At 34.0% G+C, this 25,702-nt stretch overlaps 1 protein-coding gene and 1 long non-coding RNA gene across 7 annotated transcripts in view; one reads left to right on the forward strand and one right to left on the reverse strand.

Moving 5' to 3' along the window:
• LOC123869034 (protein held out wings) overlaps positions 1-25,702 on the reverse strand; it is an 83,503-nt gene that overhangs the window by 26,778 nt on the left and 31,023 nt on the right. For all 6 annotated transcript variants that reach the window (XR_006796807.1, XM_045911762.1, XM_045911761.1 and 3 more), the window contains exon 2: positions 12,660-12,793. Coding sequence is in view for 5 of the 6 variants with exons in the window: in XM_045911762.1 (XP_045767718.1) it covers positions 12,660-12,793 (134 nt within the window). In the remaining variant the exon portion in view is untranslated. The remainder of the gene's footprint in view (positions 1-12,659; positions 12,794-25,702) is intronic.
• On the forward strand, positions 1,379-23,708 carry LOC123869038. The gene is made up of 3 exons (XR_006796808.1): positions 1,379-1,432; positions 17,592-17,596; positions 23,696-23,708. It is a non-coding gene; the product is annotated as an uncharacterized LOC123869038 (long non-coding RNA).

Genomic DNA, 25,702 nt, shown 5'->3' on the forward strand with positions numbered 1-25,702 from the left:
ATACTAGCTCTTGTAGGTGCATACCAGACTTGATGCCATAGAAATTATTACTGGTACATTTTAGTTGTGGAATAGGACACGCCTGCATCGAAATAAACTTAGCAACTTTTTACATGCTGGAAGAATTTTATTACGTAGTACCTACAACAGTGGATATAGGTATACCTGATATATTTATATGATTACTAGCTGATGCCCGCAACTTCGCCCGCGTGGATTGGTCAGATCCGCTGCAGCATCAGGATTGAGGAGTTGGACTCCAAGTTTTTTATGAAACAATGTCGCAAAGTTCCTCTATCGATTAAAAAAGAAATGACGCAAATCGGTTCAGAAATCTCGGAGATTTCGGTGTACATAGGTAGAAAAACACAACTCCCTTTTTGAAAGTCGGTTAAAAAAGTAGCCTATTTTACGCCCTGGTCAATCCTCTACTTGCCTGTGAAAGTCCCGTCAAAATCGGTTCAGCCGTTCCAAAGATTAGCCTTTTCAAACAGACAGACAGACAGACAGACAGACAGACAGACAGACAAAAATTTTAAAAACGTGTGATTCAGTTATGGTATCGTTCAAATAACCATATGAGCTTAATATGAGGTAGTTATTTCGAAATTACAGACAGACACTCCAATTTTATTTATTAGTATAGATTATAAGACTGTATATAGGACTGAGGTATATGATAAATATAGGATTGTAGGAAAATAAGTAGGAATAAGTATAGGCTTAGGTAAGGCTGCCTATCCATCAGAGCTGAGCGAGATTGTGACTTGCGATGATGTTATTTGCTGGTGGTGAGTGGAAAAGGATTCAATGAGTTTAAGAGATAAGCACCCTATAATAAAACCGCAATTAAAACATAGGCACTTTACTTACTCACCTCAATTCATCAATTTTTCAGGTGCACCCTGTACTCTATTATAGTAAACCCACAGTCGTAGCACAGACTTTCAAAATTCAAAATATTTTTATTCAATTAAACTTTTACAAGTACTTTTGAATCGTCAACAGCATCCACCACTGGTTCGGAATGCCTTTCCTACCGAAAAGAACCACCAAGAAGAAATTCAAATATTTGATATACAATATTATGCCATGTATAAAAGCGTGCAACAAAACTCTAAGAAATGCATGAGAATTACGGAGAAATAGATGAACTACGATTGCTTAAGATACATCATACGCTTGACCTCTCACCGTTGACACCGACCGACAGATACGAGATAATATTATGTATTTACAGTGTTCCTGTATTATAGACAAGGTGAGTTTACAGTGGTGTGTTTCATATATTATTAATCTATTAATCATCACATACATTTTTTGTAGCATTAAACCAATTTTTTTTAATTGCTGTTAAAAGGTGGATGAATAACATAGTTTCGTTGAACCCGTTTCTACCAATGCTATGCTATATGGAGCAATAAAATGATTGGTAGATCACACACATCCATAGCAACGTAGCATAGCTCATCTCTGGTGGAAAAGCTGCCTAATGCGGCTGCCAAACAATAAACCACTGTCAAGTGTCCTTGAACAAGTACCCCTAAGTTTGGAAAATTAAAAAAAAATTAATGAAGATCAAATTTTACTTAACATCATTTCAGTCAGTGCTCACATAGTAGATAGGGTAAATTTTGGTAAAAAAAGGGGGGGAAAACCTTTTTTCTATATTCAAACTCCGCTAAAATTCTCCGCAAACTTCACTAAAATCAGTGTTCACAATAAGTGATATAACAAATACCTAATTAAAATATTATTATTTTTAAATGTTTCACATTGCGAACTTTGCTGATAAGAGATTAGAGCGTTCATAATGTGGCGAAGGTTGTGGTCTACGACCCGTCAAGTGCATATGCAATCTACCTAATCATCAATTCTGTATGCACGTCTTATCGAAACAAATATGCAGGTGATATACAAAGTATGTGAAACATTATTTGTTTAGTCTCATACTAAAAAAAACAGTGTTATCGATGTCGGGCGGCTAAATATTTAGTTAAAGTAGTTCAGGTTATTATTTGTAGGTACTTTATCGCTTCGTTAGAAAATAAATTTCTTGGATATTACGAATAATTTAACATTCGACTCCAATGGTCAAACTTGGTACAATCTAAAATATGATTGAAATCACAGCCACCCTTGATTCAAAAATGATTAAGTTCTACCATTAATTTTTTGATATATAGGTAATATAAACGGGGTTTCTTTAAAATTCTTCCTGATAAAAAAATCAATTCAATTGGTTAAAGGCTTTAAGCAATAGAATAACAACTATCGTTTTATATTATAATATCTATAGAATTGTATTATTTACCAATTTATAGTAAACTAGCTGATGCCCGCAGCTTCGCCCGCGTGGATTAGTCAGATCCCTGCAGCACCAGGATTGAGGAGTTGGACTCCAAATTTTTATGAAACAATGTCGCAAAGTTCCTCTATCGATTAAAAAAGAAATGACGCAAATCGGTTCAGAAATCTCGGAGATTTCGGTGTACATAGGTAGAAAAACACAACTCCCTTTTTGAAAGTCGGTTAAAAAGTAGCCTATGTTACGCCCTGGTCAATCCTCTACTTGCCTGTGAAAGTCCCGTCAAAATCGGTTCAGCCGTTCCAAAGATTAGCCTTTTCAAACAGACAGACAGACAGACAGACAAAAATTTTAAAAACGTGTGATTCAGTTATGGTATCGTTCAAATAACCATATGAGCTTAATATGAGGTAGTTATTTCGAAATTACAGACAGACACTCCAATTTTATTTATTAGTATAGTAATCTATATATAGTATATATAGTATCTATATAGTATAGTAAATCTAATGATTTTAGAACCGTTACAACATTTTAAGGCTAGATACTAGGCGCCAAATAAATTAATGCAACATGAATACTAAATATTTGTATATTTTAATAATTAAGCACGAAATCAGTGGCGATGGCGAATATATTCTTAAAATATATCTATATCTATATACTTAATATACATACTTAATATTAAAAACAGGTAAAGCTTGTAAGTTCGTTTGTAGAAAGTAACCTCTGGACCTACTGAACCGATTTTGAAAATTCTTTCACCAGTTAAAGTACATTATTCCTGAGTGACATAGGTTATTTTTCCCATAGAGACCGCTAATACAATAATTGTAATAAGCTACCCGTGCGAAACCGGGGCAGGTCACTAGTCTATTAAGTGTATTCGTCACACACTCGTCCAGATCAATAACACTTTCTTCAGTGTATTTTTCATTTGAAAACTAGTATTTTAATATGGTTCACTGCTACATGAAAAACAGAATCGAAACAGCTGGACGAATCGAAAATAATTTTCAGCGACACAGAATTGCCTCTATCGTTTTGGATTTTAGCATGTTTACGTAAGTGATGTAATAAAACGGGTATTTAAATCTAGAAATACAGTCGAGTGCTATGAAAATAGGTGCCTATGATTCATCGTTTGCCATTTCGTGGAGCACTTCGCGATGTGTGTGATAAATGTAACGGAAATTAACGGATCACCTACGCAGTGCGTTTACTGCTAAGTTGATGGCTTAATTCCTAGCAACAGTTCGACCCCATTCCTGATTTTCGTTTTGAAGACAACTAAACAACTATAGCTATAGCGAAATACTGAGACGGCTCGTGAGAGGGTTACGACTTGCGAGAGGATGACAGTTGAACCGTCGCGTCGTTCACAGTGTGATACTCGGGTTGGTTGGCGTACTATGGTTCCGGCATGCCTCTAACGGTGTTTGGGGTCGCGTAGTGTCCCTGTAGTGGGTCTGCTTAGGCGGACATCCGCTGGTGGAGTAACGAGGTGTTGTCGGTCACTTGTGCTTCGTCATCAGCGGTGGGATGGAACTTCGTGAGGTTTTTAGTCGGTAGGAGTCCGACATAACCACTGTGCTCCCCCATGGCCGGTGGTATCTATGACGCTTTTCCTCACGAAAACAAAAGAAAACAAAAGGGGTGACAGTTGAAAGTTCAACGTCGATGTCGTCCTCCCGAAAATTCATCCTATTTCGTGGGGTAGGATCCCGGTGGTTTTATAATCTTTAGTATTCTCTGGAAAAAATGTTATCATATTAGCGAGAACTTCTTTCATCTACTCGTGGTGGTAATAGGGTAAGTTCGAAGTTGACTTCGAACGCTTGTTTGGAAGACTACATCCTCGACGGTGAGGTAGAGTGTGGGACCGTCTCGATTAAAAATGCTGTAAGTACCTGTAGTAATTTCTAGAGCGAATGCCATTGTTCAAAGCTCGTTTGTTTTATCAAAAGATTAGTGAAAGCGGGATTCAGCACAGCGAAGTTCGAACTCAACTATATGAACTACATAACTACACAGACATTGTCTGAAAAACTCTTTCTTCTTCTCTTACTACAACAGGTAAGAAAGAACATTAGAGTAACTGGCAACCCTACAGTTCCTGTTGTATGTTTTATTTGAAGACTATTTAACCGCGACGCGCCGCCTCTACAGTTTTAGCGGAAAGCTATAACTCTCGGAGGCAAAACTACAACTCTTACGAAACAGTCGTTCGTTTGAGCCGACATAATTATTTTGATTTAGAGAAAAATGGCTTTTAGTTTTTATAGCTTTTATTTTATTTCTGAATCAACTGAAAACTTTATTCATCGTGGTGTTGAGAAAACTTTCGCAGCTACATTAAGTTTTTATTATTTTACATATTTCGTTGTTTAATATTAAGTTTCCATAATATGAAGTTAGTTGCCTAAAGTAACGGTATGCTTAGTAAAGTAAGCAATCACGTGAGATCAGATGGATAAGTTATATTTATAAGTTTTACCTAGTTGGTATTATCATTAGTAGGTTTTTAGCGTTGTTTTGTGTAAGTACAAAAGTTTGGAAAATATTTCTAAAGCGTAACAATAAGACCTGATGGAATTTTCCAAATCCGCACATTATTTGCAAAAAATGCTACTCTTAATATGGTTAAATGAAACAAGCTTAACATTATAATAATTTTTTTTTATTTTTTACTTTTTTTTATTTGTCTTAGTTATGTAGGTACATGCGTTTCGTGGAGTCCTGGCCCCTAAACTAGGACAGCCCGATATACTTCTGATCAAACTACGATGTAACAGTAAGAAGGAACTGTGCTACAGTAATAGATTCAACATGTTTATTTATACGCATTTGTTTACAGTGAAATATTATTGCTTGTTTCTAGATTTCCTTCGCAGCCTAAACTGTTTTATCTTCGTGCGATTTGGCTTTTACTGACGCTCGCTCTCGTAAATGATAAAGCACACACCGCTTGGGGAATATTTCGTATTCTATTTTAGTTGTTAGCTAGGCAAATGCATCTACATATTTACTAGACCAAAAACGCGAATCTAAATAATCTGACCCAGATGCCTTCCCTCGTGCACTACATTTTTATGACTGACACCCAATATTTTTATGGTTAACAGGGCTCTCTCCGTCACTCGTTTCATACAATCGTAGTTCCAATTTCATTTGAATATTAAGCAACCAAAGTCCATGAAATTTTGCAGACATATTCTAGAAACTAATATCTGTGTCTGTGGTGTTTTAGATTTTTCTAAAATATGTAGTTTTAAAATTACAGGGGCTCAAAGATTTGTATGAAAATTTTTAAGACCGCGTAACTTTGAAACCGAATATTTTAACAGAAATCTGGAAAACCACAGACATAGATATTAGTTTCTAGAATATGTCTGCAAAATTTCATGGACTTTGGTTGCTTAATATTCAAATGAAATTGGAACTACGATTGTATGAAACGAGTGACGGAGAGAGCCCTCTTAATTGATGTTGCTAGTGACTTTGTTCGCGTAAAAGGGCTTTTAAGATTTCCATGGAAAGTATTTCATATTCCGTGTTAAAAAGCAGCATATGTCACTCTTCAATTTTTAAGTATACTCATGCAAAAAACATCGATGTCATGTCGACCCATTGCTCTATTGTGGCGTGATTGAAACTAACTAACAAACACGACTCTAACAAAGAAATACGAACACTATAAATCACAAACTTACACGTTTATAATATTAGGAGGATAAAATTAGTAGGATGCCGCATTACTTCTTATTCATCATCTTAGCTCTAAAAGTTTAAAGATTTGTGTTATTTGTGTTAATACCTAATTTAAATTGTACACGCTAAGCTAATTGTAGAATTAGATTAATATTGCACTTGCATTGCACCTCAGATGATAGCGTGAAAATAGATACCTACTGCGCAGTTTTAACCTGTTTTAACCTATGTCATGTTATTTTATGCTGTCACAATGACCTACCGGACCTACCTCAAACATCTTACAGTTCTATAATTACAAAGATAAGTTTTATAGATAATGATTATAATTAAATACTTATTCCAACGTAATAAAAACGAGGAAATATCTCAATTGACTAGAAATAGCTGATGTAAATATAAATGAGGTTTATTAAATATTAACAAACAATAATAAGGACGTCTATCTTGAATACATTATAAAGTTAATGGAAAAACAGGAAAAAATTAATGCAATGACATGATATCAGAATACACTAAGAATTATTTTGTCAACTTGTCCTGCACACAGTTGATGTAATGGCAATTGGACACAGGTTGATTAAAAATCAAACCAGCGTTACTAGAAATCTTTGCATAAGCATTAAACGATAAACTGACTGACTGACTTGTTAACAGCGTGGGTTTAGAAGTTTGTAATTTTTTTAGGTTGTCCTCTATTAAAAATAGATACTTATACCTACTTAATAGATCTTTAAAAATTACTTCCCAGCGAAGCTGGGGCAGGTTAGCTTTAGCTATTAGGATAAAAATTTACCCTTGCTAGAGAGCCTTAATTACGTAATGATGATTAACTGCACATAATTGGAATTAAGACTTACACGAAAACTTAAACTAAACTCAATGGAACGGTCTAAAAGTAGAGCCCTCATTTGAAAATGTTTTCTGCTGAACAGACCAATACTACATTTAGTCCTATTCATTTATTTTAGAGTTTGTGCACAACCCGAGAATTAGTGCCTTTGTGCAACTGCAACCGCAACCGTATGTGATACAAACATCTTTGGCTATAGCAAAAACTGGTATAAAAAAACTATAGTGTGATCTTACTCTTAGGTACATTATATTTTATCGCCACATCGTTCAAACGAGCAGTACCAACCAGTGAAACCAGTGAGACGAGTTCACAAGTTGCAACAAACTCTCATCTAGTTGATACAGCTATGATTGAACCTGATTTCTATGCGCATGCGACGTTATATACCAACCGGTGTAGGTACCTCACGCAATATACAGGATGATATTACTTTTCAATCGATAGCAAATTTTACACTTGATTGTGGTTTCAGCTAAGTTTTTTATGATATGTGATAATTCGCAGCCTAAATACGATAAAGTAAAAGTAATTTTTTGAACAATAAACGATTTATTTAAGTAAGTTAACCGAATGTAACTACTATGTGTTACAGGAAGTAACCTGTCGGAATGCACAATAGCTTGAAAGTACGTATTTATTGGTTTGGCATTACTAACTACCTACTAGAGCTAGTCACGGTCGATGTCTCCAGCCATACTTTATAGAAGTCGTAAGAAACAATCATTTCTCAAACTATGTATATTCACGCGACTCGATCCCAGAACCATTCATGAAAGAATGGAATTTAGAAAATGTTTAAAATTCAGAAATTCTCTCCCAGAGTCAAAGTCCAAGTCAAAGTCAAATCATTTATTCAAAATAGGTAACAACTAACATTGTACTTACTTTTTTTGATGGTCAGAATTTTTAGATTTGTAAGATGATATTGTGGTGATAATTAATTAACTATCTAATCCTAAAACTAATTAAGTAACTTAAAAGTAACTAAGAAGACCCTGTACATATAATGCGTTATAACTATGCGGCATTGTGCGCTACATTTGGCCCACGTTTGCGTCTATTAAGGGAAATATATCACAGTCTCTAATCTTAACAGCACCATTTTTACCGTCAAGATGATGGATTGCACTTGAATGAAGCTCGTGCATTAAAACTTGAGATAGACAATGAATGAGACACAGATTTTCATTCATAATATTATTATCATGCAAAAGCTGGTTATTTATGTTTTATTGACGCCAAATAAACACTTGACGAATTTAAAGTATGCGTGCCCACTTTAGCCAATATTATTAAACGTACTCGTAAATGAAACAAAATCGTTAATATCCAGCGATAACGCTACTACCAGTTTGGAATGCCGTATTTCTACTGTTTCTCGGTTGAATCGGCAAAAACATAGTTCTGTACGAGTTATGGAGGTACCTTACCCATATTAAGAACTAAAAGAAATAAACTTTTTTCTAATAAGATTTTATCCAGGGAATAAAACGCGGAACATTTACTTGCACTTGCACTGCAACAGAGTAAATAATACCGAGTTAAATATCCAACTTTCTAGTTTAAAGATCATAACGTGGAAGTATTCGCAAATACCTTAGATTCTTGCTGCAACACTAATGGTTGTGCTAAATTGATTTTGGTTCTATTTCAACACTGCGTGGTCATAAATAAAATATATTGGGCGGAAGAACGAGCATTAGAACTTAGAACATACGCGAGAAACGGAGCCGCGAGTACAAACAAGTCATTAAGACGAAATTAGGGTGGCCTACATATGAACGATCGCTTTAAACGCGTCCGTCCGTCACAAACTAATATTTAGAATTGAATCTAATGTCCTGATAGATGTAAGTTCGAATCACGATTAGACAAGTGCTCGACCAAGTGGTTTACATCTAGAAATACTCGTTACATTTAAAATGAATAAGATGAGTCATCATTCCGCATTCCACAAGAGTGGACATAAAAATGCATAATAAGCCATAATAGTGTAAAAGTTTGAGCTTTGATGTAAGATGTAAATCATTTTGTTGGTGAAAGCGGAAGAAATATGATAAAACGTGATATAGCTAGTGTAACTGAACAACTACTCGTAGATATGCCAATATAAACAAATATAAACCTTACAAAAAGTATTTTAGGACACATATTATGATTCAGAGAGAAAAGAAGTGATAACAGAACGTCGGTAATGTTTTATCAATAAATAATCAATCAGATGAACTGACCTATCAACGAAGCGTAAAGAAGTAAGCATTGCAAAGTCACTAAAACGTAAACAGAGTGCAAAAAGTACACTAATTCCACTAGTGAAACATATTTTGTGGCATTAGTCATGGCCTCCAGTGCTCGAGGCCTTACCATTGTTGCCACAATGTGTTCGACATACGAATATCACACACTGTTCTATTCCTATTCATATTAAAATTGAAGTTACCGTTTGTTTACCGTCTCGGTTTTTGCAAATTGTAGAATCTCAACACTAAATAAGCGCAGTTTTTTTACATATGCTCATTACATATATTGTAATGAGGTATTCATTAAAAGCAGAAACATGTTTCATATTGAAACTGTCGTCTCGAGTAGTTCCTGCTATTTAAATATTGTACTCGAACATTATTCGTAAGCATTGCTTGTATAATTCCCATAGATACATAATAATAATGTCTTCGTTTATTATTTCAATAAAATACAATGGTTATCATTATTTACTGCTACGCCCCGGCTTTGCTCATGAGAAATTTCTTAAATTTCTTAAAACGCTGTCTCAAATGTGAAAAGTTTCTCGACCCAGTCTTATTAAGCTATACGCATGCTCTACGTTTGGTGTCAGTTAGTCAGTTTTCCTGTTATAACCACAGCTGATACTAATTTAATTTCGCAAGTTTTTTTTAAATTTAGAAGGATTAAGATTTTTGAAAATCCAAATGCATTAAACGAAATCAAAATATAATTTACGCGTTTAAGGATACTTCTATTAAGTATTCTTAGAAATTAGAATAAATTGATTATCATAATAATATATTCCTTGAAACGGTACTTTTGATCTCAAATCAATATCATGTAGGATTCAATTAATCTTAAGATTTATGAACGTATTGTTCAATTCCCACAATCATCTAGATGAAACATTATATGAAGAAAATGTGCATGACTTGTTTGCTTATTTATTACATTTGAATTTTCCTTGAACAATGTATTGAACAAATATATAGTTATATTAATTATAATTAAATACATCGTATGCGCGCTATTTAAAATATTTAGATACCTATAAATTATTTGTATTATTTGATTGCTTTAACCTAGTTTCCAACCCAATTGATGAAATTAACATCAACCTAAGTAGTCCGGTAAATCTTTTATTAAATTTCCTCACATCTCATAACTCTGACCTGTCATCATATAATTTAGTTATATTAGACGTTTATATTCTCCACTATAAAACCATATCAGTAAAATTTCAAACGCGTATGACCTTATAAGGAAACAGGCTTGAGTCGGATGGCGCCAACCGCGCGTTAACAAGACCGGCATACAATCTAGAATAGCTTCTGGGGAGTTACTAGCATACATTGGAATACTTAGCAATCTTTAGTTATTTGCCAGGGTTTTTTGAATCGCATTAAGCTCTTAACAAATCACGTAAGAAATTAATAGAAAAGGGAATACCTATAAGAGGAAGCAATGACAATTAAGATACGGCAGGTGATATTTAGAATCACATCATCACACTAATATTATAAAGGAGAAAGTTTGTATGTGTGTGTGTGTGTGTGTGTGTGTGTGTGTGTGTGTGTATGTTTGTTACTCCTTCACGCAAAAACTACTGGACGGATTGGGCTGAAATTTAGAATGGCAATAGATTATACCCTGGATTAACACATAGGCTACTTTTTATCCCGGAAAATCAAAGAGTTCCCACGGGAATTTTAAAAAACCTACATCCACGCGAACGAAGTCGCGGGTATCAGCTAGTAAAAGATAAATTGCAATCAAAAAGAACATTGAGTCAATATGAGACAAAATAAATTGATTCTAAGCCTATGGGGCCTTACGATTTATTTCTATGGTAGACCGTAGAGCCAATCTTTAGGTCGCTGACTTCATATCCAAATAGAGCACACTTCAAATAGAGCTGGCTTTTAGATGATATACAGTTACTAAACGATTACAAGATGATTGATTCACATCCAAATATAAATACGAAGGTACAATTTGAATGTTACGGAAAAAAATTAATAGCATCAACATCTGCTGGAAGGTTTTACTTAAATGGAGATAGACAGGAGATTAGATATATTCTGTTTTTAACCCCCGACCCAAAAAGAGGGGTGTTATAAGTTTGACGTGTGTATCTGTGTATCAGTCTGTGGCATCGTAGCTCCTAAGTTAATGAATCAATTTAAATTTAGTTTTTTTTTTGTTTGAAAGATAGCTTGATGAAGAGTGTTCTTAGCTATTATCCAAGAAAATCGGTTCAGCTGTTAGAAAGTTATCAGCTCTTTTCTAGTTACTGTAACCTTCACTTGTCGGGGGTGTTATAAACTTTTAATTTACACTTGTCTTAATTCTATATCAAAACTTCCAATCAACGGAAATTAATTCTGAAGCACTGGTAAAATAACTTCCTAAGACTAAATAAAAAGCGGCATAATTTCAAGCTGCAAGCTTTAAGAAACTGTCCCAGAAGGATTGTTGATCGTCATGTTACAGTTCAAAAGCTCAATGCTTAGTTCAACGACCTCAATCTATCTAGGCTAGAAGTTGTATAAGACGTATCATTTTAAATTGTAGCATTTGATTACAATGAATGAGCGAGATCATTTAAGCTGCAAGTCTCACCCGATATCTTGTACTCGTCGTAACACGAGATCGCCCTGACATAATAAGTCACCAAATGTAGCAAGCTGCCAACCTTGTCTTTCTATTTATATGACTAACACTAGTTAATTCTGTCCCCCAATGCAATAAAACTTACAACCTGTGACACTTATCTCAATCTAAGGCGTAATGAACCAAAAACCCTTTTAAAAATAACGGTTGGAGAATGTCGTGGCCATTGTAAGATAGCTTTACTTGGACTGGGTGTGACAAGACAAGCTTAAAGCTGACAAGGTTTATCCCTTTTTGTCGTGTGGACTATAAAATCTGTTGCGTGCTTCACTGGTGTTGTAATGTTTAATGTTGTTAAACTTTTCATTCATTCATTAAAGTCCATTCATAATGTACAATAAACATTTACATAAGTATAATTTTCTTCCGCGTTACGGTAGTTTACTTAAGTACTCTTTGACTTTAGGTGCTTTATTAATAGTACCTACCTATGTTTCATTTCATCGTGTTTTTTTTTTCAAATTGACCATCTATCATGGTTAAAATTAAAGACGCTTAATTTTAGAGCACGCTAGAAAAAACAATAGGCTGCGACTGGCAGCTTGAGTCACGAGGTTTGACAGTTCTAAATTAAGTTAGGTTTGTCTGTCCTTTTCTAATTACATTGGTAAGAAAGAGATGCGAATACTCTAAATATTAGTTGCGCTCAGAATCAGTAGATGTAATTAAGTGTCTTTTAAAAACTTAAGTTGTAAGTAAACGTAAAAATTCGAGTTACGAAATCCCTGGAACGCGAGTCCAATTTGCACTTGGCCTGTACATATTGGACACAGAAACGCTTTCTCAATTGAGTTGGAATGCTGCTTTGTTTTGAGGCAAATTACGCCGAGTACGAAAGCATGTTATAGGACAAGGTGGTTTAGGAAGAATTTTAGTAAAACTTACATCTGGATGTTCTTTTACTGGTACATATACTTTTTCTGTTAGTGTGGTGACCATGCCTTCTGCTTCTGGTAGAACTAAAGGTTCTTTCTTGACTCCATTTATTTGGAATAAACTGGCTCGTACTTTTGCTATTTCTGTAAAGAAAACAGAAGATTTCGTCAGTTAAAACACATCTGCCATTATAATTCAGAAAGATTAACCATACCATATTACCAACTAGAGATAATTTTAGATGTCCGCCCAAATGTTTACTAGAAAAGATAAAAGTTAATGTGCCGTTGAGAATTTACATTTATGAGGAGTTTATTATGAGTTCGGGAAAACTACCAAAATTCCATGGGTACGTGCAATACTTTGATTTATATTATAGGTTATTTACGACATAGTAGTCGGTCACTAGTAAATTAAAGTCCAGAAAACAGACATTTGGCAAAGATCTAAGTTCAAAATAGACCCTTGCTTGCAGGATTGCAATAATTAATACCTACTTATTACAATTTGTACGCAAAAAAATTGCTAGAAAACTGTGGAAAATCAATGTTTTAATTTTACAAATCTCCAAATGAAATCTTATGGTAGTTTTCCATTTGTTTTTCTAAACAATCTGTGAAAATGTGTTTTGTTTTATCTTTTGTGTTAAGACACGGATATTTTAAACTTTTGTGAAATTTCTATTTAGGTACCGATTTTGCACACGATTTCTCTCGCCATATGCAACATCGGTGTTAAAATACAGGATTTCATATTATCTTCCTCATCCAGATAAGGAGTTGATGAGTCATTGGGTAATATCCGGAGTACCTACACAATCGTACAGCCATATGTTTTTGTAACATCACTTGCATAAAAAGTGTGTCAGGTCCTTATGTATGTAATACCTATTCAACGCGTGACTAGTCATGTTTTATACACGAAGAAAATCCTTACTAAGGATTCTAATGAAAATTCCGATACGTTATTGGTTTTTTCTAATTTAGGATGTAAATGTGCTACCTAAACGACAAAAATTACCTTCGCATTATTGAAGTTTTATAGCGTGCCTCTAAAACAAAATCACAAGTAAGTAAAGGATGAGGACTATATAAGTCAAAACAGTAAAAATATTGAAAAAACAGAAACTAGAATATTTTAAACGTTGATCGAAAGTTTGTTGATTATAAATTATAATACCTACCTTACTTTAAAAATGTCGTTTGCCGAATTAGCGCCAGGTTTCAATTTTAGAGAGCTTTTATTCAGAACAAAATAATAAATAATTTCGAGCTCATCGTATACATCGGGATTCTGTTGAATGTTACTTAATGAAAACATTTTTTATTCTTAGGACATCAAACACGACAGACGTGTCCGTCCGTCCATATTGAGTCCAACGAGAACTGGCGACAATGTAGTGGAGCTTTCACGCCATATAAGGTCAGCAGAGTGAGTAAACAAGCCATTAACCCGCCACGGAGCTCTGTGATCTACAGTGGATTATATATTTAATTGGTACCTTCCAGTAGGTATATCGAAATCTTTTGCCAGAAATTAATGAAAATGTTTCCTCTCACGTGACCCAATTTTTTTTCAATAATACCTATTGATAGCGGATTCGTGTGAATCGGCTGTTAATTTTCATCGCGTATTCTAAATTTCTTTTTTCTGCCCGTCGCGTCGTAACTTTACTACTTGAGAAACTTGAGACTTTATGTAAAAGTATAAATTAATTTTATGAAATAGATATCACCATAACCGATAGATTTCTGTGACTACAACATTTCACTTGGTACTTAGGTCCAAATTGCATATCAAATATCGACGTGGCTTACTTGATTTAGCTTGTCACATGCCGAAATAAAAAAAAGCTAAGTCATCCGAAAAAAAACCGGCTAAGTGCGAGTCAGACTCGCGCACTGAGGGTTCCGTACTCGGGTATTTTTTCCAACATTTTGCACGATAAATCAAAAACTATTATACATAAAAATAAAAAAATCTGTTTTAGAATGTACAAGTAAAGCCCTTTCATATGATTCCCCACTTGGTATAGTTATCTTACTTTGAAAATTGAAATACATTTTAAATTTTTTTCAAATGATGTAACCACAAATTCGCGGTTTTCAGATTCATTCCTGTACTTGTGCTATAAGACCTATTTACCTACCAAATTTCATGATTCTAGGTCAACGGGAATTAGCCTATAGGTTTCTTGATAGACAGACAGACAGACAACAAAATGATCCTATAAGGGTTCCGTTTTTCCTTTTGAGTTACGAAACCCTAAAAAGAGCTAAGTCATCTGAAAAAACCTTCGATAATGGTAACATGTCATAGCGGACGCGACGTTGACGGGTGTCGAAACAGTTGTAGCAGTCTAAACAATACAAGCGCCTTTTGTTAGCAAATGGGACTTAAAAACAAAAACAAAAGGCGATATAATAGAGGCTGTATTGACGCAGGTGATCTTGAAGCTGTCATTCCGTCATTCTATGCTATGTACCTACCTACATGCTATGATTAATGTCTTTAAATATAATCTAACGCAGGTTAAAATTGATTTATTTTTAACCCCCGACCCAAAAAGAGGGGTGTTATAAATTCGACATATATATCTATCTGTGGCATCGCAGCTCCTACACTAATGAACCGATTTTAATTTAGTTTTTTTTGTTTGAAAGGTGGCTTGATCGAGAGTGTTCTTAGCTATAATCTAAGAAAGTTGGTTCAGCCGTTTGAAAGTTATCAGCTCTTTTCTAGTTACTGCGACCTTCACTTGTCGGGGGTGTTATAAATTTTTAATTTAGGTACACTTGTTATTTTTTAATATGTAGGACGTAGGTATCTTGGGAAACATCGCTATAAAAATTATTTAGTACACATCATGAGGTCTAAAAGTTTTCAAATAAAACAGTGAAATAATACTTCAGTGAATAGTTGGAAATTATATAGTTTCTTCCCACAAACGAGCAGAAAACCACAATCAGTATGGTTTAATTTTCTTATTACTTGTATTACAATAACCGCAGTTGCACTCGCTATAATATAGTTATCTGCCGCTTGTTCTAACCTTGGAGAAATTGCCTTTATTGACGATTGTCTTAAAGTTTATAATCCTTGAGATCCTAATCAATATGAGAACCTTAAAATAAGTTTTGATTTGAAACTTGTAATAATAGATAATGCGGTTAGTAGAGCAAGATATTAAACTGTGGTGTTAATTAAATATCTAGGTACGTATTGTGTTTAGAATCAGTAGCAAATGATACTTAATATCGAGTCAACGAAATACGGAATAACTCAAAATTTAAAAAACCCCCGACACAAAAACCTCTATAAGAAAACTAGAAAAGAGCTGATAACTGTCAAACGGCTGAACCGATTTTCTTCGATTATAGCTAAGAACACTTCCGATCAAGCCACCTTTCAAACAAAAAAAACTAAATTAAAACCGGTTCATTCGTTTAGGAGCTACGATGCCACAGACAGATACACAGATACACACGTCAAACTTATAACACCCCTCTTTTTGGGTCGGGGGTTAAAAAGGCTGCTACTTTTTATTCCGACAACGATCTCATCTGGTGAGTAAGTTATGATGCAATGGAAGCAGGCTAGCCTTGAAGAGGTATGCCAGTTTAGTTAAACCCGGCGCAATACCAGAACGCAAATTGATGGTAACTAGCCATGACTAGCCTACTACCAGGACAGACTAGAGACAATTAAGAAATTATAAATCCTGTTATGGTATTTGCCGGGAGTCGAAATCAAAACCTGTCGCATATAAAAACGCGTTTAAGTATAATATAGCTTGCATAGCTTGCATATTATAAATCAACAACATGCAAGTTAACTCGGTCTCAAAATCACTGTTAGTTTCAACGTACAACAGCAGAAAATTTTATTACATCAATTACAAGCACTACATGCTCTTGTTTTGTAATTCATTAGCACACACAAAACGTAATACTAATAACGAACTAGCTTCAGTAAGCAAAGGTGTTGTCTAGACAGAGAAATTATACGATGGTGCGTTTATTAAACTTGACAGCGACAATTGGAGCAGAAATGAGGAAAACATATGAGTTTGCATACCAGAAAATGCAAAATACACGAACGCTATGAAAATGATGAATGGTACAAGAAGTTATATTATATGACATGAAAAATATCTACTACAAATTAACAGAGAAGGCATCCTGAAAGTGGAAGTCGGAAAAGAAATGGCAATTGTTCTGGTGTTACTTACGTGCATGTATTATTCCGAAAAGAACTTAAAAGATACGGTGAACATCATAGACATGTAGTACTTAAGACTTCCGACAACCTAAATGTTAAAGATACAGTAATGTTTAATTTGACTCCTGACAATACAAAGCGGTGTACATATAAGAACAATAAGATAGAGCGGGAATTTTCTCACGTCGGGCAGCGATGCGTTAACGCACCGCTACGGTCAGTTTGCGTGTTGAGTTGCAACCACCGTGACTTGGATCACGCAAACGTCGATATATTAGAATGTACATGGTCGCGCAATTAAAATCATGGAATCCAAGAGTCAAGACCAGCTAGTTTCACGAAATCTCTAATTATGGCTAAGAAACGCAAGATTTCTGTTCAAGTTAAAATAACATTAACATTAGCATCACATGGTACCTAAAATCTATTAAAAAATTTAAATCTCGGGGCTTTCCTTTAAAAAAACAGAATGCCAGCCCATCATTTCAATCTAACCGTACACACTGAACTTATTTTATACTTATAATATTTAAAATCAAAAATATATTTTGAGACAGCCAGGATGCTTTGACCAGGACTCTTGAAATCATCTCTCGTTTGAAATGCTTTAAATGTAACCGAAAAATAATAACCACTGTCGCACAAAGTAAGGTTGCATTTTTCCGAAATTTTGAAAGAGAATCCCTATACGAGTTTCTAAGGTTGATCTTGGAGGGCAAGATTATGTGAAAAAAATCACCTGGAAGATAGAAAACAAAATGGATGGATGATACAAAGGAGTGGACTCAGCGTAATTATCTACCTTGAATTGAAGAAGATCGAATCACATACTGACCGCCAGACTTCAAGTTGAATTTTGACACTCGATAATGAAGAACACAATAATTTTCTAATTCTATGATTAGATACTCCTTTATGTGCTGTTTTTAAAACATATTATATGTGCTATTTTTTTTAACATACAAATTAATTTAACCATATACCAACGTACATATGTATATCTGAGTTTATGTTGTTATCAAAAAGCTCGACTTATTCCATTATGTCTGTAGGTATGCGACGGCACTCAACGAAACCCCTTCCAAGTGAAATAAAAGAGATTTTAAGCAAACACAAAACAAGCGACGCCAGTTTGAAAATCATAACAATTTAAATACTGTTAAACGTATTGAGGGTAATTGCAAATAACATCATCATCAACTCTACATAAGTATACGTCTTCAATCAAGTAAAAAAAAAAGTAGAAATATTGAATTTACATAATATCAAACCTGGACACGACTATTACGGATTGATAATGTGTAGGCAAATAAAAAATCTCATTTTATTAGATACGAAGCAAATGTAAAACACGTCATGTTACTTTAAAAAACTTTACAAATTGATCACAGGACGACATAAATCTTTAAGTAGAAATAATGTACGCGGTTGTTAAAAAAAATCCAATAGTACTTCGTAGTTATAAATGATTTATGTGAACAAGTTATAGCAAATATAAATACTTAATTTGCTTTTAAAATGCTGTACATTAAGAATTACAGGTATCAAGATGATTCTTGACGAATATTTAATTTTATTATAGAAGCGATTACCCATGATAAAGCTCTATCCCAAACAAAAACTTCATGTAAATATAGGTTCAATTTTTTTATCAAAATGTTTAGGCCATTAGAAGTACTGATAGGTACCAAAAATTATGACCAAGTTTTTGTTACGCAGGATAAATGAGACCATACAGTTTTAGGAGGTGGGTATATCTTCTTCGATCACCTTCAAGCTGTCATCACATTCGCAGGTATTCGATTGAAAGTTGACCTATTTTATATCGTAATAAATTAGACTATAATCTGAAGCTCATTTGGTACTGGCAATGGTTTTCTTGGTAACTATGTTGTGTTTATTTTTCTGTTCATCGTCATCAAAAATATGTAACTATATTAGCCATTTTAGACAAATGTTGTCTCAAGCGTCTTTAAGCGTGTTATTTCAACAGAATGGTCACTTTCAGTCAATACAAGTAGAGACTTCCTGCCTCCGATGTCAAGCACTGATGTGTAATTATGAATTATGCATAAGATTTAAATGGTTGCAGCTAACAATGACTAGCAGGCTTCAGAACAAAAACTGACATCTTGAAAACGGTTTTAAATACGGCCTTATGAATTTTGACTTTTTTGTGCATAGATTAAGTGACATTACAAATTATTATTATTGCTGAAGCAAAGTGAACTAGCTTATTTAATTCAATTCCATTCTTTTTCTTGCCAAATATCAATTAAAGGCAGCTTACGAGTAGAAATTGAATCTGTAGTAGGTAACCTGCGTGAAAAAACATGAATGAAACTTCAAGAAGCCAATCACTATTTCGAAACATTATTCATTACCACAACGTGTGGGTCGACAAAGAATTTTCTTAGAAACGCAGTAAAATCACTACTAATAATATAATATTAAACTGTGAATCACTTTTCATTGAGAAAACGTGCAACATACAGTTTTTTGGTGACATAAAAACTAACAGACTTGCAACATTATATATTGCAAGACGTCTTACAAGTAGTTGAGAATTTATTAATGTGGATAATAATATTCAGTATCAAAATTATAACTCAAAACGTTTTAACAGAATATACTTATCATATATTAAAATAAACTATCTAATATTATTTAAAGAGGTATTAAGTGGGCACTACTTGGGATCAAAGTAAATATTTATTTAGATTTTAGAACAGTTCAAAACTTCGAAAACACCAGTTGATGCAATGCTCTTAAGTCTGAAAGTTTCAATGAACTGTTGTTATCTAATTTTATTCTTATAAAATATGCTATAGGCGCTTGCAAATCAGAAACACAGGGTAGTACATAAGCAAGTATATACAACAACTTAAATATAAAAACAGATGTGGTGGTAATTAATGGCATATTCTAGAACCAGTGGCTGTGGGATTTTTATGTCATTTACACAAATGCAGTTTTTTGTTATATTTATCGGAATCTAATTCATTTAATAAATTGTCGTGTATCTGTATGCACATATTTTATTCGGATCATTTGCAATCAGGATACTAAACAAGGACAACTATACTGAGTGATGTTTGTAGGCTTATTTTATTGTTTATTTAAATAATCTAATTACATATTATATATAAAAAGAAAAGTCCTGTCTCACTGACCGACGCATTAATGCCCATCCCGCTGAGGATTCGGTTCCATTTATAATAACAGACAAGGAATAAGGTCTTTTGCGAAATTTCTGCGGGATAGGGGATAAAGAGGTTCAATTGAGGAACAGGTGAATTAAACGGTGTAAGTACCTAATTAAACTTCTGATCTAAATACTTTTTTCCTTAATCTAGACGGTTTTAGCCCACCGAATACAAACATGTAATTATTTCCTAGCAAAACAGCCTAAAACTGTATTGAAATTGAGCGAAGCCGCAGGCGGTCGCTGCTCGGTACTTAGTTATTCACATACTTCCTAAGCATTAAAATGTTTAACCATCATACTGGAGAAAATGTGTAAGAATTAGCTGAACTAATAAAAGCACGTTACGGGTGATGTTTCCAGAATGCAGGCCACGTTATATAGGTACTGGTGTACTGGTACTATTTATTCTGTGTACACTGTCAGCGGTTGACGGTGCTTTTATTATAGCTATAAAATCAGTGGAGTAAACCGGCGATTTTCGCTGATTTACGGCTCAATATTTATTTTTCACGCTTTACTTGCAAAACTACATAAATAGGAAGTTCAAAGCAAACATCGTACAAGTAAACCAAACGGTTTGAGACTTTAGCTAGGTAGTCAAAAATACTTTAATCCGATCGATAGAGAATTAATATGGTCCAATCAAAACTCAGTTGAATGAAACTAAGTAAACAAATACATGCGATAAGGCAAAGTGCATTGTGCTTGTCTGATACTTACCTATTACAAACAAGCTATTTCTGAAAAATCAAACTATCAATTTATCTCAAAATATTAGCTGTTATTTGAAAAGAACAGAAAATTTTCTACGATGTAGTGCTTATAAAAAGTTTAAGTAGGTAAATGCGGTGAATAAAAAACATAAGGAGGCAATATTCAAAAAAGAGGTAAAACTACGCAGATCGATTGTGTTTTCTTAGCAACGATTTTACTATCTTTTTAAAGACCCGACAAGTTGTTGACTCGGACTTTCCAAATCCGTTTCAGCTTTCGAAGGACTATAGTTCAAATAACTTTTTTAATAAAGTTATTTGAACTATAAAAGAAGATGTTGTGCGGTTGTTATATTCGTCGTTTGTGATTTTAGTGCGCCATTATTCTAGTTTAGTAGATATTTGTGAATTTATAACCTCCGGTGTAAAAAATTGATTATCCGCCGCCCGGTAATGTTCGATTGGGACTTTGGAATTTAGTTAATCCAGAACAGTGTGTAAATACACTTTTAATTTTTTATTCGCACTAAACAGAAGTAATTATATTTTTAAAGCAAATATTCCAAAGTAATGAGGATGTGTTCGGCCATACGATCTAATGCCGGCCAGCGTCACTACAAAAATTTCCTTCTACTCTATGAAATGGTTTACTTTACTAATGGCACGTTAAAAGTTCTTTATCCACGACATTTTCAAACAACAAGTACCTACATTACGCAGGCTGGAGTGCTAACAATAATATTTTACAATTAAGAGAAGCAAGAATCTAAAGTGATAAAACAGTTCGTAGAACATTTGGCACATTCAAACGATCAAACGCTTGTCATCTCAATCATTAATAACCCTTCGTCGGTAGTAACGCCTATCTAAGTCACGTCAGTTTCGCTTTTGATGAATACATAATAATGAGTCCGTCTCACTTAATGTATGCTAAGGTAGTCCAGATGTTTATCTCTCAAGATCCACCTACGCATGTGACAATGCAAATACTTGGTGTGTCACTTATTGTGGACGGCAAGTATGGCTTTTTAGTGCCAGTTGACTGGCTCATCACAATAACTGATAAGTTACTTAATAATAACCCATACAATGCAGATGTTTTAAATCCTTCTTACCGTGACTTGGCATCAAAATACAATAAAGTGTAAAGTTTGACAGATCTTATGGACGAATATAATACCAGTTTTGTTAACTTTACCATCGCACTGCAGATTGCAGAAAATAGGGTAAATTCTTTGAGATTTAAAAAAGGCTGTGAACCGTCTAAACTATTTCGTCTTCAACAAACAAGCAACAACATCAAATTATGTACCTACATATGACAAAGCAATCGCAGTTCGATACATTAACAGAAAACAGAGTTTTCAACATATTTATGTAAATGTGTTGTCACTGCAAACTTACAGTTAAGACTATAAGTTACATTACTTTATATATTAAAATTGAAGTTATTTTTCAAGCTTACTATTTTAATTAAGATAAAGTTCAGTACAAAATTAATGCGTAAAGAATGTATATTGTATATATTCTGTTTTATTCATAGAAAGCGTAAAGATCTTTTGATTTATCTGAAGAAGAAACACTTGATTTACCTTTTAGCTTCCAGGCTTCACAAATGACATGTAATAAATCTAACTTGTACACTTACAAACAGTAGTGGGTTGATTAAAAATGATGATCCATACCTTTAATGTTGATATCGTCAAAAAAGAAACAAACATTAACGTGTGTAATTCGTGTGTTATGAACTTATAACAGAAATTTACATATCACAGTTCGTTAATAGGTACTCGTAAGTGCTCCCTACTACATCTATTGTGATTTTGGTGTGATTTGACTGTACGCAATGTCTTGAAACGAAAGTTATAATTGCACAAAATCTAGACAAACTATCTAGAAAAGATGTAGAGGAATAGTGTGAGGTTATGAATGAACCTAAACAAATTGATCTAGACTCTAGGTGGTTAACATACATCTATACATATAATAAAATTGTAGAAAAGTGGTGTCTGTACAATGGAAATATATAAAAAAAAGTAGCAGGGGTTGTTATTATATCGATGCCGAACCCGAAATTGTAATTAATTTTTTTTTGTCTGTTTGTGTGTTTGTGCACGCTAATATCAGAAACGGCTTATTCGATTTAGAACCGGTTTTCACTAATATATTGTAGTAAGTAAGCTTCACTTAACATTTAGTGTTTATTTCATGTCAATCAGTTCATAAATAAAAAAGTTATGTCAATTTAAAGAATCACGGCGAACATTTTTAACGTACAGATTATATACTGCCCGAAAAGTCACTATTCCACGCGAACGAAGTCGCGGGCACAGCTAGTAAGTAAATATGTCTGTAGCTACTTTATAGCACAGAAATGGAATACTTAGTAAGTACTTCCAGGTGATAATAGCTAGCAGAATGGACACAAACATAGGGCATGCTTAATGCATTAAAGTTACTTATGATGATGAAAATAATCTTGTGGAAAGTTTCCTTTACCTATTATGTATAATTATCTACTACTTAGCTTAGCTCAACAATCGTCCGCTTATTTTCTGCTTGTAACGGCAGCACGGCAAACAGATTTATTAGCTTTACTACCTCTTTCTTTACTAAATATAAAAGTAGGTATTAGTATTGGCATTAGCACTCGTGTACATTATGTGTCGCTGGCCGACATGCCGGTCGTTATTATAATTCAACTAGACACATCTTGAAAACCATTTTGTCGTATTTAATAGTTGAATTCATTTACAGGCGTTAACTTACCTATCGATGCAAAATAATTATTATGTTAATATAAACATTATCCTTGACAGAAATATTTCTACATCTAAACCAGATTTATGGGGACATTTTTTATACTAACTAATGTATTCAAAGTTGTTTATAGACTTAAACAGATATCACAGGCATGTATCTTATCGACCTACAAGTATGTAAAATGTATCTAAGTATGTTTGGACCTAGGGTAGGTAGATTCTATCACAAGACGTAATAATAAGAGAGCGTAATTTCCATTACCATTTTTTTTTTCTTCCGTTATTTTAGTTTTCTGTTGTTTCTGTTATTTTACTTCTCTCTTGTTTATTTATTTATTTTGTTGTTTCTGTTATTTAATTGTTTGTTGTTTCTGTAATTTTTCCTGTTGTTTTTGTTATTTTATTGTTTGTTGTTCCTGTTATTTTATTTTTGTTATTTCTGTTATTTTAGTTTTGTGAACATTTTTTAAAAATAGGGTAAAATGAGAAAAATTAATAAATGAAAGTAAAGAAAAAGAGAGCATAAAACCGATAACCCTAATAATAGTTAGGTATTACTTATTAAATAATAATTAATTATTATCGTAGATTCTGATCAGACAGTTGATGGTCTGGGCATATGGTGTTGGACGAGAATGCTAAGTCTCTCCATTGACTAAATTTCGTCTTTAAAACATCTCTTTAAGAATACAACGTCTTGGCGGCGTTAGTACCGAGCGTATATTAAAGTTCTTCGGAAAAGTATCTTGGCGTGAGAGTGACTATATCGAGCCTTATCGTGCTGGGTCATATGCATCAGAGGACGATGAAGTTCGCCAATGGGATGGATAGACCAAATCAAGTATAGAAACTGTGCGCGGAGGTAGGTACTTTACATGAGTGTACCTACTAGGCTGTCGGCCAGCAGGGACAAGTGGTGAATGCTCGTGAGGCGTATAACATCTGCCTTCAAAGATGTCACTTTGTGATGACCACGAACAAGAGCGTTAAGTTACAAATGTTTTGGAACAATTAAATGAATTACCATAAAGTAATGTTTTAAGGTCAGACCCAAAACAGGAACGAAATGTAATCCTTTTTGTTAATGTCAGAGCATGTTGGTAATTTTGTATGGTGCGATTGTATTTACTATTCAAGCAATGATACAGTCTAGTGAACTTTAGGTCACCTAGGTCAGGTAGAACATAGAGTTCGCTAAACTGTATATAGGCACCTGCCTACGCACGCTTTCTTAAATATGCATTCAGTGTTCTTTATGATAAATACTAATTTACAAACACCATTCATTTAGTAGGTAACAGACACAGAGAAAATTCATGGTAGGCAGCTACCTACCTTGGTTCAAAAAGTAAAAGGTATTAGGTAGGCAATATAAGAAAAATTCTACTTACTTCATACAATGAATAAAACCATAGTAAGATATCCAAGGACTTATCAGTAAAGTAGGTAACTATAAGTACTTGCCTACATCACTATTTTTTCCCTCACATCGAATAGGTACCTAGTTATTTGACTATATTTAACGATTACACCTTGCCGGCTAATCGATAATCACATGAAATAAGCTTCAAATGATTACATCATTGACAAAGATGACAAGATGACGAATAACTTGATGAATTTACTTGCTAGCTTTATTACAGTATTGTCCCGCTAACTTGATTATCTGGGAATAAATGTGTCATAAATGACGCATTCTTATGTAAAATACCTATTATGGTAATGAAACTTAACTGTACCCTTTGACTGTACCCAATATTTTTAAAGTGCTATCATGTGACGATTGACATGGGCTTAATCACATAAATAAAAATAGGTGTAAACGTTCATTGAGATTAACAAGATCATTCGAGAGAGAATGGATCAGGCCATTACAAGATTTTGTTAAGTGAAACTCAAAATGTTTTCAGTCCAAATAACTACGTAGATCTTTAAATCGCCAAAGGTTTGTCAGATGGTAATGAATCTAAAATATGGTATAGTACCTATAACAACAGCTAGACACGTCAAGGCTTGGCATTGTTCTAAAAGTGTTTTGTAAGGGCTGACTAAAACGGACCTCCCACGGGCCTAGGCATCTAATTGATTACACTCCGTTGTCCGCAAGACAAGAAAGGTCAAAGGCTGTACGTCAATCAACCTTTTTGT

This window comes from Maniola jurtina, chromosome 10 (genome assembly GCF_905333055.1).
Source record: "Maniola jurtina chromosome 10, ilManJurt1.1, whole genome shotgun sequence".
NCBI lineage: Eukaryota > Metazoa > Arthropoda > Insecta > Lepidoptera > Nymphalidae > Maniola > Maniola jurtina.